General features: G+C 39.3%; 1 protein-coding gene across 3 annotated transcripts in view; it reads right to left on the bottom strand.

The window, feature by feature from the left end:
• The window catches only part of ATG5 (autophagy related 5), a 113972-nt gene extending 100152 nt beyond the window's left edge, over positions 1 to 13820 (bottom strand). For 2 of the 3 annotated variants that reach the window (XM_065888716.1, XM_065888718.1), the window contains exon 1: positions 8642 to 8749. In XM_065888716.1, the coding sequence (XP_065744788.1) occupies positions 8642 to 8749 (108 nt within the window). Of the gene's footprint in view, positions 1 to 8641; positions 8807 to 13775 lie in introns of those variants that run through there. The other variant, XM_065888715.1, reaches the window with a different exon arrangement.
• Between the last annotated feature and the right edge of the window lie 1371 nt (positions 13821 to 15191).

The following is a 15191-nucleotide window of genomic DNA, read 5'->3' as shown; positions in this document are numbered from 1 at the left end:
AGAAATATACTAAATAGGTTTTTTAATATATTTTGAATATTCTGAAAAACAACCATTTTCTTTGCATTATTTTGAATATTCCACACAATGTCAACTGCTTTTTATAGAAAATCAAAGGCTAACGGCTAAGATGTTTTAAAATTTCTTATGAGGTCATTACTTATGTATAGCTTATAAGATAAATGCCTAGAATAATAAACAACACAAGGCTATGTGCAATCTTTCTGTAATACTTTTTTCCAAATAAAAATACAATGCAATCAGATGTCATACTATTTAGGATACTTATTAGTTCTATCAAATTTAACTTAAAAATTAATATGATTCACCTGAGTTAATTCAACTTCTGAGAAGATAATCAACTCAGTCTAATGTACACCTTGACTTATCAATCAGGACTTCTCAACTGGTCCATCACATTTTGATAATCTACTGTGTACTGGCTTAATTGCAGTGAAGAACACCAAGACAAGGACATAATCTATCCTTTTCTATGAGGCTAAAATAAAGTGGAGGCTAAAAACAAAACAAAATAAAGAAAACTCATAAAAAGTCCTTACAAAAATACTTCATGGCAGCAATAGAAACACCTTTGAAGGTGGAATAGAAATTTTCATTTGATAAACAGTGAAGCCTACTATGATACCATTAATGGCATGATGAAAAACAGTACTTGAGGAATATTCTAGCCATTGTATGTAAAAATTGCAATAAGGTAAGATTCTAGACAGGAAGTCTGTTAAGGAAATATTACATGAGATGAGAAAGAAGGAATGGAAAAGTGGGGGAGGTCTGGAAGTCAGAACAGATTTTTATGATTACTAATGAAGAAACCTCAAGGAGAGAGGTAAGTTAGATGACTGACTTTTGAGCTACACATTTAAATATTTAAATGCAATGAAGTACAAGCTTAGAGTATAATGCTGGTAGACTGATGATCCTCCCACTGTCAATCAACTCCCTCAATCTATCCTTATGGAGGCTGGACCTACTTGGACTCTGGAGAGAGAAAAGTCTGGAAAGGAACACTGAGGTTGGTAAAGCCTCAACTGGAATAGTATGAAGGCTGTCAGCGTTTTTCCCCTAGGAAAGGTACCGAGAAAGAAAACATAAAAGAGCAAGAATTTATTTAAAGAACCTACAAGTAGATAAAAGGAGGAAACTGGCAAAAATTCATGTATTTTCCTCCTTTGCAGCAGACTTTCTAGCCATTTCTTGTTTTCCTAAGCTTCTGTCTTCTTTTGCTGGTAAAACTGTTTTGTTACTCTCTTTCAGCTGCTTCTGTGAGTGTAACTCTGCATCCGTTTTCATGCTGCTTATTCAAGGTTATGTCTTTTTTTTTTTTTTTTTTTTTTTTTTTTGCGTTACGCGGGCCTCTCAATGCTGTGGCCTCTCCCGCCGCGGAGCACAGGCTCCGGACGCGCAGGCCCAGCGGCCATGGCTCACGGGCCCAGCCGCTCCGCGGCATGTGGGATCCTCCCGGACCGGGGCACGAACCCGCGTCCCCTGCATTGGCAGGCGGACTCTCAACCACTGCGCCACCAGGGAAGCCCCAAGGTTATGTCTTTTGATCAGTAAATTAAGTAGAATTATGTAGCAGGCTGGGAAATATATACAAAGAGAAATATTCTGGTTAAAGGGACTCTGATACTTAATCACTGAAGATCAAGGTAACAGGCTGCAGTTAGGTAAGGGAACATGACAGTAGTCCTAGGAGCTACAGGGTACAGGGGTATGGGCAGTAGTTGGCATGCTCCAGTATGGAATAAAAGGCACTAATACTAGGAACAAGGTGTTGGATAGCTGTGTGGATTCAACAGAACATAAGTTCCTCTTTTATAAAGAAACAACTAGAATGTGATTAGGGAAGAAAAAAAAAAGGAAACTAATACTATGTATAAGGAAAAGCATTAGCTGTTTTACAGGCAGAATTATTATCACCTCTATTTTACATACAGCTTAAATAACTTGCCAAAACCATATTCTATTAAATAAATGGCAAAGAAATGATTCATTAGAGTCAGAAATGACAGAATCAAGTAATCATGGACAGTCTCTAAGAAATTAAAATAGCATGGTACATTAGCCATTTTTAAAAAATAAATAAGTATGGTCTATTAGTCCAATAGTTCTATGTTAGTAAGTCAAGGACTTTAATTTAAAATGTCTGTTGGGCATTGCATAGCTATCTATTCTGTAGAGAATGATATTACCCTATGGAGATCATAGGAAGGAAGATATATCAGGACTAAATGAGTATGGATATCAACTCCTGACTTTGGAAAGAGCTGTACTACATGCATAGGGTTCAACCAAATATGCTGAAAAATTCACAAATGCTTTTCATGAAACAAAAACTTATTTACAATAAGGAATGAGGAACATTAGAATGTAAGCTCCAGTAAGACAGGGGTTTTCATCTGTTTTGTTCACTGCTAACTAACATTCCCAATGCCCAAAATCGTGCCTGCTTCATAGCAGGCATACAATAAATATTTGCTGAATGAATCAGAGATGCAAAAGGTTAAGTGGGGCAAAAGGTCAAAAGTGATAAATTGTAAAAGAATGCTCATTCTTCAGACAGAAGGTACACTAAAATGTAGCTGGAATCTTCTGTCCTAAATTAGCCTGTGTGAGTAATCAGTAACTAACATAAATATCTGTACATAGTAGCACTAAGAAATAACTAGAGTAGGTATAGATACTTTATCTAGTAAATATTTAAATAGGTAAAAAGGGAGAGAAAATAACAGCAAAAAGACATCACCCTACCTTCTACATCCAGATTTTATCACATAAGGTTTTTCTTTGGTGTATCAAATTGGTTTACTTCAAGTTCATTTTTAAAAATTGTGGTAAAATATACCTAGTGTTAAATTTACCAGGTTAACCATTTTAAGTGTATAGTTCAGTGGCATTAAGTACGTCCACACTGCTGTGCAACTATCACCACTGTCCATCTCCGGAACTCTTCATCATCCCAAACTCGAACGCTGTACCTATTAAACAGTAATTCCCCCGTTCTCCTCTTCCCCCCGGCCCTTTGTAATCACTTTTTTACTTTCTGTCTCTTTGAATTAGACCATTCTAGGTACCTCATCTAAATGCAATCATAAAATATTTGTCCTTTTGTGTCTGGCTTATTTCACTTTGATTAATGTCTTCAAGGTTCTTTAAGTTCTTTTAATACAAAAAGGATTAACCCCCCCGGGGACACTGTCCACTACGTGGACTCTGTCATTCCCTTATTCCTCATTCAGCACTGTCAAGTACTCAGTATGACAAAAGTAATTCATTTTTTTTTCTGTACAGCTTATAAGTAATACATGTTTTACATAGTTGTATAGATTACTTATGTTTCAGAAAAAAAGTGCCCGTAATATTATTTGTTTACACCAAATCCTATTTTGTCCAACAATTTTCAATTATAAAATTAGAGATTCACTTATCTAAAAACAGAATTAAAATACACTAGAATTCTGTCCCATTTCAATGTGTGAGGCATCACACTAGGTGATGAGGATAGAGCACTGAATGAGACAAAGAATTCTTCCCCTCATGGAGCTTACAGGCTTGAGAGACAGACAGTAAAAACAAAATTACAAATACGATGAATGCAAAGAGGAAGTAAAGAACGTTATAGAAGCAAGTAGCAAAGAAATTTAACCCAACCTAGGAGTCCAGGGAAGCCTTGACAGGAAGTCAATTTTAAGGCAAGGGTCAAAAAGGAAACAGGAATGAACCAAACATGCGTTGGTGTGGATGTCTGGGTGTGAGTAGGGGTGGGACATACTGTTGCTCATTCCAGCAGAGGGAACTGCAAGAAGGCATGGCATGAATACTAAAGGACAAAGACTGGCACGTGAGGAATTATAAGAAGTTGAATACAACAGGACTGTAGAGGTTTAGGACAGAATAATACTGAAGAAGCAAGGGACCAGATCATGAAGAACCTTGCAAACTATATTAAGGATCCTAAAGACAATGAAAAGTCACTAAAGGTTTCTAGCTGGCAGGTGACAATGTCAGATACGTGTTCTGAAAAGATGACTCCAACTGCAGACTGGAAAATGGAAAGAGGGCAAGACTGAAACCAGGGAAATTAGTTAATACTATACAATACACTAGTTTTTTGTTGTTGTTGTTGTTTTATAAATTTATTTATTTATTTGGCTGAGTTGTGTCTTCGTTGCTACGCACAGGGGCGAGAGGGGGCTACTCTTTGTTGCGGTGCGCGAGTTTCTCATTGCGGTGGCTTCTCTCATTGTGGAGCACGGGCTCTAGGCACGCGGGCTTCAGTAGTTGTGGCATGCGGGCTCAGTAGTTGTGGCTCGCAGGCTCTAGAGCGCAGGCTCAGTAGTTGTGGCACACGGGCTTAGTTGCTCCGCAGCATGTGGGACCTTCGCAGACCGGGGCTCGAACCCGTGTTCCCCGCATTGGTAGGTGGATTCTTAACCACTGCGCCACCAGGGAAGTCCCAATACACTAGTTTTTAAATGGTGGCCTGAACTAGGCTGTATCAGTGGGTATGAAAGGAATCAGAAAAGCGTGAAATATTTGAGATGTAAAATCAGATGGACAAAGTTATGAATTAATGTCAGGGATACAGGAGAAGGAAGTATCAAAGCATGAGTCCCATATTAATTACTGTAAGAGTAATTAATTAGCTGGATGATAAAACAGGAAGGGAAGATGGCAGATAATCAGGTTTTCTGGAGTAAAGATGATAAGTCCAGTTTCAAACACACTCAGTTTGAGTTCCTTCAAGACATCTAAGTGAGGTTATCCAGCAGAAAGACATATAGGTCTGGAGCTCAGGAGAAAAATCCTGGGGAGCTGTCAATATAAAAATGCTCAACAAAGACATAAAAATGGAGTGAAAGCTCTGGGGGGGGAAGAACAGTGAAGTGGAAAAGAAAAAAAAAAGGCAAAGCCCCAACGAATGCCAACACTGAGCAACAAGCAAAAGAGGTCCCCTGGCAAAGGGGACCGACCACAGAAGCAAAAACCAGGAATGAGGCACTGCAGAACAATGGAGAAAACAGCCAATGACATCAAATAGTGCTGAGAGATCAAGCAAATGAAAGTTCAAAAACAGACTCTATGTCCGGTAAAAAAAAAAAAAAAAGATGTCATTAGTGACAGTGACAAGAACAGTTCTGTTGGAGTAGGGTGAAATATGATTACAGTGAAGTAAGTGATGGGAGATGGGAAGGAAACAATGAGTACAGACAGTCTTTTTAATAAGTCTGGCTGTGAAGGAAAAGCAAGCAGTTTAAAGGAGGATGGGGTCAACAGAGGGCTGTTTTAGGATAGATCGGATTTGAGACAATATAAATGCTGCAAAGAAGTCAGTAGATAGAAAAATTTGAAAGTAAAGTAAATAGAGAAGCAGGAGATGGGATCCAGAACACAGATGGAAGGCTGGGCCTTGTCTAGGAAGAAAGCACATCTCTTCCATTAAAACAGGAGAGAAGAGAAGTCAAAATATGTTGAGTGCAGATATGTTTTACAGACTTGGTGGCAGAAAGTTAAGGAAGGTCCTATTGTATGGTTTCAATTTCCTTTGTGAAGTAGAAAGTGAGGTCACCTGTCAAGAAAGATGAGGTCAGGACTCAGAGAAATAGTCCTAGCGGAGAAGAACAGAGACAGCTAACTAAGGAAACATAAAAGGAATGCTGGGAAGTGTTTAGGGTCCACTCAGATCGATGACCACATATCTGTGTGATTTCCTCTGGTAACAAGTCACAAACTATGAATACAATTTAGTATGTACGTTTCATACTGGATAATCTAAATGAAAAGCAACAGTTCAAATGAATATAACAGAAACAACAAAAACAGAAAAGTTGCCTATTTCCTAACAAATTTCCTTCCTAATACTCCCTGTAAAATAAGATGTAATTCTCAATGATATACATATAGGATGATGGCTGAAAGATTTATACGGAGCCAACAAATAGACAGGAATATGTCTAACATTAACATGCTTTTCCAACGGAAACAGGAAATTCCAGAAGACTATGTGAATAATAATTTATAAATTTGGTACAAGTGGATATTTTAAAATCTAGTTTCTAAGAAATAAGCTATAAACATTAATAAAAATAAACTACATTCCCTTTCACCCATCCTTCCTGCACCTCCACGTGAACGTGAATGGACTCTTCAACCCTTGGTGACAACCCTGTTATGTTACCTCACCTGAACTTTGAGAATGTCTGGGAAAGAGGTCTACTGGCTCTCAGGCTATGATATTTTCATCTCATTTCATCCAGAATCTTTAAAACGTTATCATTATTATAACTCAAAGCAATGAAAAAATACATTCAAGTTTAATTTACAACCAAGAGACAGGTGAACTAAAATCATGTTGGCACTAAAATGCTCACCTATAATAATTCTAAGGGTAACCACTGCTAGTGGTTTTATATATTGTCTTTCTTATACTTAAGTATGTATGTGTTTATTAAGTATGTATGTATTTAAAGAACAAAATCTGAATTATGCTGCATGGTTTTAAAATCCACTTCTTTGTTTAATATTTATTATATGCCTATCACCCAATATTCTGCAAAAACATAATCACAATGACTATGTAAGAGTTTCTTTTGGGGGAAGAATTAGGAAGAATTCAAGAAAAAAATCAATTACTATTAGACAAAACAATCCTCTTCCTCCAACAGTTATCCCCTGTTACTCTTTGCCATTTTTAATTCGATTAGGAACAGACAGAAAACAACTTACCCTCTAGTTCTCACAACAGTCTTTTCATATTTAAACAGATTCATATATAAGGAAGGAAAAATGTTATATTCTTTACTTGGATTTTTTTTTTAACTGCAGAAAGTGTGTCAAACATCATACTCTCATTTAAAAGTAAACAGTCTTAAATTATATATCTCTTAGTTTTTGCCACTTTGACCAACTGGACACATATACTCTTTTGTTCAGATACTATCAGAAAGCTACCCAAAGTTAAAAGTTTTCATTAAAATAGCAAAAGCTAGTTTGGAAACAACATAAATTATATCCTAACCCATGCTACAGGGGGAGAAGAGGAAAAATACATCTAACAAATGAAATGTCTCTAAAAATAAACCATGATCACACTTCATTTTTAACTATGGAAGTTTTTCTAAAGGCAGAAAATTGTTGAGGTTTCCAAAGCTAAAACGACTCAAATTTATAAATATAATCAGCTACGACTACCTAAATACTAGTACAAAAGACTGCCCAATTTCTCTGAAATTATCATTCATTAAGAAAACTCAGAGAATTTAAAACAAACCCCTAACATGGGTGTGGAGAGGCTTTCATGCCCTGAGTATCTACCATTTGCATGATCTATGCCAGATTCGAGAATGTGCAGAGAAAAATGCAAGTTCCTCTACCCAAAAATTTAGTGAATGGGCCCCTGAAGGAGCTTCTTCCAGCAGTCTGACTTCCCACAGCTGGAGAAGGCTGTGGAATACTGCTGCCTCTCCAACAGACAGGAATAAAGCCAAGCGCAAGCATTACTTAAGTGAAACAAGAGGACTTCCCTGGTGGCGCAGTGGTTAAGATCCGCCTCCCAATGCAGGGGACATGGGTTCGAGCCCTGGTCCGGGAAGATTCCACATGCTGCGGAGCAACTAAGCCCGTGTGCCACAACTACTGAGCCTGAGCTCTAGAGCTCGCGGGCCACAACTACTGAAGCCCTCGCACTTAGAGCCCGTGCTCCGCTACAAGAGAAGCCACTGCAATGAGAAGCCAGTGCGCCGCAATGAAGAGAAGCCCCCGCTCACTGCAACTAGAGAAAGCCTGCGCGCAGCAACGAAGACCCAATGCAGCCCAAAAAATTAATTAATTTTTTAAAAAAGCGAAACAAGAAATAATCCAGAACCACAGATACATTTCCACGTCTCCAGATCCTCCTGAGTAAACAATATTATGTGTACCTGAGATGAAAAGAAAAAACCTAAAATAACAATTGAGAATGTCTTTGCCTACTAGGGACTATTCAGTAAAAAGGCAAGATACTATTATCTCTGACTGACAGATGCTTATGTTTGGATCATATATATGCAGTTAGAAAAGAAAAAAAAGCAGACTAAAATCAGAAGATAATTGATACTCTTTTTTTTTTAGAACAGATAATACACTAACTCAAACCTACAAGCCTATATACAGTGATTTATGTTATTAAACAATATATTTCATATAATCTATATTAGCTCATGAACATATGAAGTCACACACACATTCATATGTTCACTCAGCTTGCAAAAGGAATTTAAATAGTTGCTTTGAACCACCTAAATACAAAAGAATCAAGTCTGAACCTAGCATTTTCAAAATACCTTCCTGTTAAAAAACCACACATAACTTATGATTCATTATCATATACTATATATGCGTAAGAAAAAGAAAGTCAAGAAGGTCCCACATCAACACAACAGTGGTTTTTGCCTCTGAGTAGTAGGATTAGAGGTAATTCTTATTTCCTTCCTTTCGTAGATCTGTCTCCTAATTTTTTCCCACAATAAGCACATACTAATTGTATATAAAATGTTGAAAACCAGCCTCTAGGTTCTTAGAGCTTTATTTACAAAAATGGACAAAGTTATGGTATCCCATTTGCCACCATCAACATACTTACATAATATGGTTCTGCCTCCCGTTCAGTTATCTCATCCTGATAGAGGGTGAAGCAAGTTGGAATTCGTCCAAACCACACATCTCGAAGCACATCTTTGTCATCTGTCATTCTTCCAGTGGTTAAAGCAGTACATATAGGCTAAATTCTTTTCCAGCCAAAGCCAAACTGAAAATAAAACAAAGAGTATTAGATCCTTGCAGGTATAAATGAACCTGCTCCAAAACAAAGAAAGATTATAGGAAAAAAAGAATGCATACAGATTATTCACTTCAAAAAACTCCGTGATGGGCATTCTTTAGAATGAACGCAAAAATCAGTACAACAAATTCTAAATGTGGAGCTATTATTTATTTAAAGAGATCACGGAAGTAACCATTTCAAAATTACATATACAACTAATGAACCACAGCCAAAGTGAAATTATACTTGCATCATTCTCTCAAGCCCCAAAAGTCTACCGCTTATCTAAAGTGAACTCTTTACCTATAACTTCTCTGTGTCTCAGTTTTCTCATCTGTAAAATGGGAATAAGAGCACTGACCACATAAGATAGATATGAAAATTAAATTAATACATGTAGAACACTTAGAACAATGCCTATAACACAGTACTATAAAATGTATTTATCATCATAATTTATAGAACCAACCAGAGCATGGCTCAAAAAATGTTCAAAAGTCAAAGATTTTAAGAACTTATTATAATCAAAAGCATTATTTAGTGTAAACTGGAATTATGAGAGTAAAGGAAAATAACTAAAAATTATACATTGAACACTGCTAATAACATTCAATAGAGAGTCAATAAATATTTGATCATTTGATATGCCCAGCTCTGTGGCAGGTGCTGAGGGCATACAAGATGAAGATGATGATGATGATGGTGGTGATAACAACTTTTTTAAAACCTCAGGCATTGCCTAGAAGGTATTATTTACAAATCTGCTAAACATACCATGCACTTTCATGTCCTTTGCATGGCTTTGCTCATGCCGGTGGTTTCTTACCCTAAAGTAGCCTTCCCCACCTCGCCTTCCAACTTACACATCATTCAGGACACTGCTCAAAATAGCCTTTCTTCTATGCATGAATCAGACAGAACCCCTGTTACCTCACTGTGCCTTTACTTTTCCTCTACTACAGCAGGATTTCCAATCTCATATTTTTTCCATCATACCATACTTACTGCCAAACATCCCTTCCAATTCCAAAATGTCCACGGTTATAACTAAATATTACTTTGTGAGAGCTTTCATAATGCAGGAGGGGAAGAAGTTAAATATTAACAGAACCTATAGTGCTCAGGGAAGAATCTTAAAAGATATTGAACTTGAAGAATGGGTAGAATATGGACAGACAAAAAGAAGACAAATATTCCAAGCAAGGCAAAATAGCATCAGCAAAGGCAGGAAGTGGCAGGCGCAGTATGTGTACCAACTTTTAAGGAAACTTTGTGTTGGGAGGAGTAGTAGATAATGAAAGAGCTGAGCTGTGACACGTTTTACTATCATACCTGATCCTAGGTAAGTCACTTTACTTCACTAAGTCTAAATTTCCTTACCTGTAAAAGTCACCAGGTTGTTCTAGAAAAAAAAAAAGTCTATAAAGTATTTGACATGGTAATGGACACAGCATGTGCTGAGAAATAAAAGCAATTATTATTCTTTTAATGTCAAATTTGTAAATATAAAATGTAACTGGATCATGAAGTACACCAAATAGAAAATTGTGGGTTTTCAATTTCATCCAACAAGCCTACAAAGGTTTTATAATGGTGAAACAAAAAACAATTATCTGGTAGTAGTGCACGAAAGGGGATCCAGAGCCAGAGAGAGGCTAGCCAGGAAGCGATTTCAGCAACTAAGGCATATAATGAGTGCCGGACCTAGACTGGTAGCAGTGGATTGATGAGAGACAGGAGGGCTTTCCAAGGAAGAATGAATAGAAGTTGGTAAAAAGACTGGCTGAGGGACAAAGAACAAGGACAGAGAAGATTTAAATGCTTACAGCAGGCTATACAGTAAAGTAGTTAAGGGGTTTTGAAATCAGACTGACATGGGTTTCAACCCTGACTTCCACATATAAGCTGTATGTCCTTGGACAACAAACCTGACATCTCTAAACCTCATATCTATAAACTGAAGATAATTCTAATTTCACAGGGTTGTTGGGTATTTAGCACCTAGTAACCAACCACTGGAAAAATGGTAAATGTATTTAATACATGGTTTCCCTGTGCTTCCATGGCCCCTCTGCTTGAATACCCTTTGCCCCTTCTCTTGGCCAACTCTTAATCCTCTTTTAAGAGTCAGCTTAACATTAACTCCTTGGGAAGCTTTCCACTAAGCAAAATATAATCTAATTACTTCTGTTATTATATCTTTATTGTTATATGGTATAACAATGAATTGCAGCTGTGTATCTTATCTGTCTCTTGCCCCTCCCCACACTGACCTGTCAGTTCCTTGACAGCAGAAACTGAGTCATATATACCTTGGTATCCAGGATGTTAGCATAATCAGCACATAACAGGCTCTGGAATTTTTGTTAAACAATTGGAAAATATATAAATAAATAAAATGTGTAAATCCAAAAGTTGTACTAGCTACTTAAGAGACTTTTCCACCTAAACTCTTTCCTAAATCTGTACAATCACACTTCATATTCAGCGAATTTCACTATTTTTCCCTCTCATACATATACTACAATATCAACATCATGCATCCAACTTGAAGGCAATGTTTTGGAAGAATAGAAATCCCAACCCATGATGCAGTCTACTAGAAGTAAGCTTTCTGAGGGCAGGGACTACCTCTTGACTGCTGTATTCTCTGCATCTAATTCATGGCCTGGAAAAGAGGCAGGTGCCCAACCAACAACACTTAGCAAACAGCACAGTGAGTATGATAAAAATATTGGGTTGGCCAAAAAGTTCGTTTGGGTTTTTCCGTAACCTGTTACAGAAACCTGAATGAACTTTTTGGCCAACCCAATATAATGCACAATTAACAGTACCTTTTACACTACAAACCAAGAAAGGCTAACCTACTACCTGAAGCTGTTTTGCTGACAAAATCCCCAACTACTCATAAATTACTTAAAATATCAAATACCTACTTAGTAAATTTGTAAACATCTGGCTGGTCTCCCTTTAAATTCATGAACACTGACCTCAAAAGTGGGCTCTGAGTATTGCCCAGTATTCTCATACTTCCCTAGTCCATTTATTCTTCCACTGTCCTAAATCAACTCCCCCTCCTCAAATTTACACATCTCCTTCCTCACTCTCTCTCAGCTAATGACCTGGCTTTCTATTTCCTTCTATCTGGTTACTGAGGATCACTGGTTCTGAACAGGGGTTTTAAGGAACAGCCCCACCTCCACCCTAGGGGATAGGTCATAACTCCCTCCAATCTCCAAATGCTGAAGTGCCCCACGGTCCTTGAACCCTGCCTTTGTAGATCTCTCAGAGCTTTAAATATCACTTACACATTAACAATTCCCACATTTACATCTTCAGCCTAGACTTCTCTTCTGAACTCCAGTTTCATACATACTACTGTATACTGACATTTCATTTGAAAATTCAGCAAGTACAAAACTGAAAATGATTGCAGATCTTCCTCCCTCCTCTCCCTATTACTCTGTGATCTTCCCCAAATCACTGAGTGGTAACTCCATTCTTTAGCTTCTCAGGCCATAAATCTGGGAGTCATCCATGACCCCTCTTCACACTTGATGGCTCTAGCTTAGATATAAATCTAGAATCTGGCCATTTCTCACCACCTCCACTCTTACCACACTGATCCAAGTCACCTTGACCTTTAACCCAGATAAATGCAATGGCCTACCAACAGAGGTCTCAACGTTTCTGCCCTTGCTGCAGAGAGACAACAAAGTAATCAGAAAAATCCTTTAAAACAGAAGTCAGATCAGTTCACTCCTTGACTCAAAACCCCACCATCTCATTCAAAGTAAAAACTAAGGTCTTACAAGGTGTTAGCAGGCCCTATATGACCCGACCCCACTCTGACCTGCTTATCTACTTTTCTCCGCAACTTGCTCCCCCAGTTCCAGCCAAACTCGCTGATGTGCTCCCGCCTCAGGGACTTTGTGGTTGCTCTGATGGCCCTCTCCACTACATCCACGGGCACCCTTCTTTATCACTATTAGGTCTCTGCTCAAATGTCATCTTTTCTAAGGCCACCACTATAATTTCCCATGCATGCTACCAGCACTCCCCATTCCCCTTCATTACTTATTTTTTCTCCGTGGCACTTTTCACTACCTGACACATATTTTAATTAATTTTTAAATTAATGTCTCCCCCCTCAACCCTCAAAGTGAACTTCATGATGGCAGGGGTTTTTATTGTCTTCCTCACTGTTTACTGTTTTGTTTACTTTTTGTTCAGTGCCTGGCACATAACTAGCACTTAGTATCTGTTAAATTAATAAAGTGAACCTGCACTTGAAGCTTGTACCTTATTCTAAAAACTCTTAACCATATAATACCATTCTGTTCACTTTCCCCAATTTTAATCAGCATACATTTGAGGATCAAAGCACCTACTTAAATCCAATATAAAATTCTAAAATTTCCCTCCACTGCTACCCTCAGCCCAACATCTTTACTTTCAAATTCAAAATTCAACCAACAACTCCCTTTATGGAAAACACAAAATAAGTCCGTTCAGATCCAGGTACACACAGTCCCAAACACTGAAATTTATCAAGTAAACTCCGGAAGGCCTTGGAAATTCAGTGCTGTTTGATAGCCTCTGGGTTCCGATTCTTGCTGAAAACATGCTGTGCCTCCCCATCCCTCAGAAAAATCTAGAACCAGTCCACTTTCCCTAGGTTCCCCAAGTTCAGGTGTGACTTGAAAATAATCCAAACTATAAAGTATGTGAAAGTGCTCTGCCAAGGGAAAATGGCTTTGTTGGCACTAAATATTATTATTAAAATGAGACAATGAATGCGCCTGAGAAGATAAATTGGGGAGAAACCCCACCGATTTCGGATAGAATCGAACTTGCTGTAAAAATAACTATGATCTAAATAACTAACTATTCCACGAAAAATGGAGGTCCCGAACTAAACTCTAGAGCCTGCGACGAGACCCAAGCTTCCCACCTTAGTAAGGAACAGACGTATTCCCCGAAAGACCGCGCAGGCTACACCCTCCAGCCGGCACTAGGGCTCCGAGGTCGGCGCTCTGCCAACGCCACCTCCCCCGGAGGAACCACCTTCACCCGCCACCACGTCCCGGGGGAGCGCTCCTCTCGCCGCACACGCCCCTCCTTCTTACCACACCTACCTAGCACTTCCCCAACCCTCTTCCTCCCGGCATTTCCTCACACTGGGGTGACAGACACACACATACCCTACCAGAAGCTCAGGCTTCTCCTCCGCCTTCCTGCACCGGTGAGGACGCTCGGGTCTCGGGCTCTGGCTGGGCGGCGGCAGAGAGCGCCAGACACACAACCCCGCACAGATGCACCAGACTGGAGTCCCGCTGGCCCGCGCAGCCGCAGAAGGCACCAGCGCGGAGGTCGGAGTCGAACCCTGCTGCACTTCCGCCCTCCCGTACCCAGCGAAGACAGCCTGCAGCGCCGCGGAGCTCTAGAAGCCCACCGCAAGTGCAGTCACCCTCGGCGCCCGGAGATGACGTCACGGGGCCCCACGTGGCCCGCACTCCGCCCTCCCAGTTCGGCCCAACCCCGTGAGGAGGCTGGAGCCGCGCCTGAGCATGCGCGGACAGAGCAGAGAGCGTGAATGTTCGGTCAAACCCCTGGCAAGTTCCCCGCTTCTACCCTCTTCCGAGAGTCCTGGGCTTTTGGCATAGTCATTGTTGTTTAGTGAGGTTAATATAACAGTTCCGTGAGAGCAGAGAGTTTTACAAATAATGAGTCACTGCCTCACTAGATCTTCATCGCAGCATCCCTGTCCTGGCTTCACACAGTAAAATTAATAAAACGTTGGTTTTCAAAGTGTTGTCATATATCTATTTTCTCATTTGATCTTCTCCACTTTGTCAGAGCCACAGAACGGATTAAGAGCCGCATTTAACAAAAGACTAAAATACTTGAATACTGAAGCCCAGCCATCCCTCCAATTGTAAGTACCTGTGTCTTCCTGTTGGTGAAAATGACAAGCAATTAGTCAATTTACTCCTAAAAAGTGTTTGCATTAGGGCTATCCAGAAATCTTAGCAGGCATTTAGCGTTTTTCTCTTCATTACACATGGCTTTCAACATAATGCTATGCATGCCAAGTGAATACCACTGTGCTGAGACTCGATAGGTTCCTGATAAGTGGGAAGACTAGGAGAATCCTAGTATTAGCCACAGGATCCTTTTTAAAGGAAGAATCTTCTAGGAATTCCCTGGCTGTCCAGTGGTTAGGACTCCACGCTTTCACTGCTTGAGGGCGTGGGTTCAATCCCTGGTCGGAAAACTAAGATCCCGCAGCCAAAACAAAACAAAACAAAACAAAACTTATTGGAGGTTGTCTAGCCCAGTGATTTTCCAGTGGTGAATCACAACTCAT

Source organism: Phocoena phocoena, chromosome 12, assembly GCF_963924675.1.
Source record: "Phocoena phocoena chromosome 12, mPhoPho1.1, whole genome shotgun sequence".
Classification (NCBI taxonomy): domain Eukaryota; kingdom Metazoa; phylum Chordata; class Mammalia; order Artiodactyla; family Phocoenidae; genus Phocoena; species Phocoena phocoena.
The sequence above is the reverse complement of the archived record's forward strand: the minus strand, read 5'-3'. Positions and strand labels throughout refer to the sequence as shown.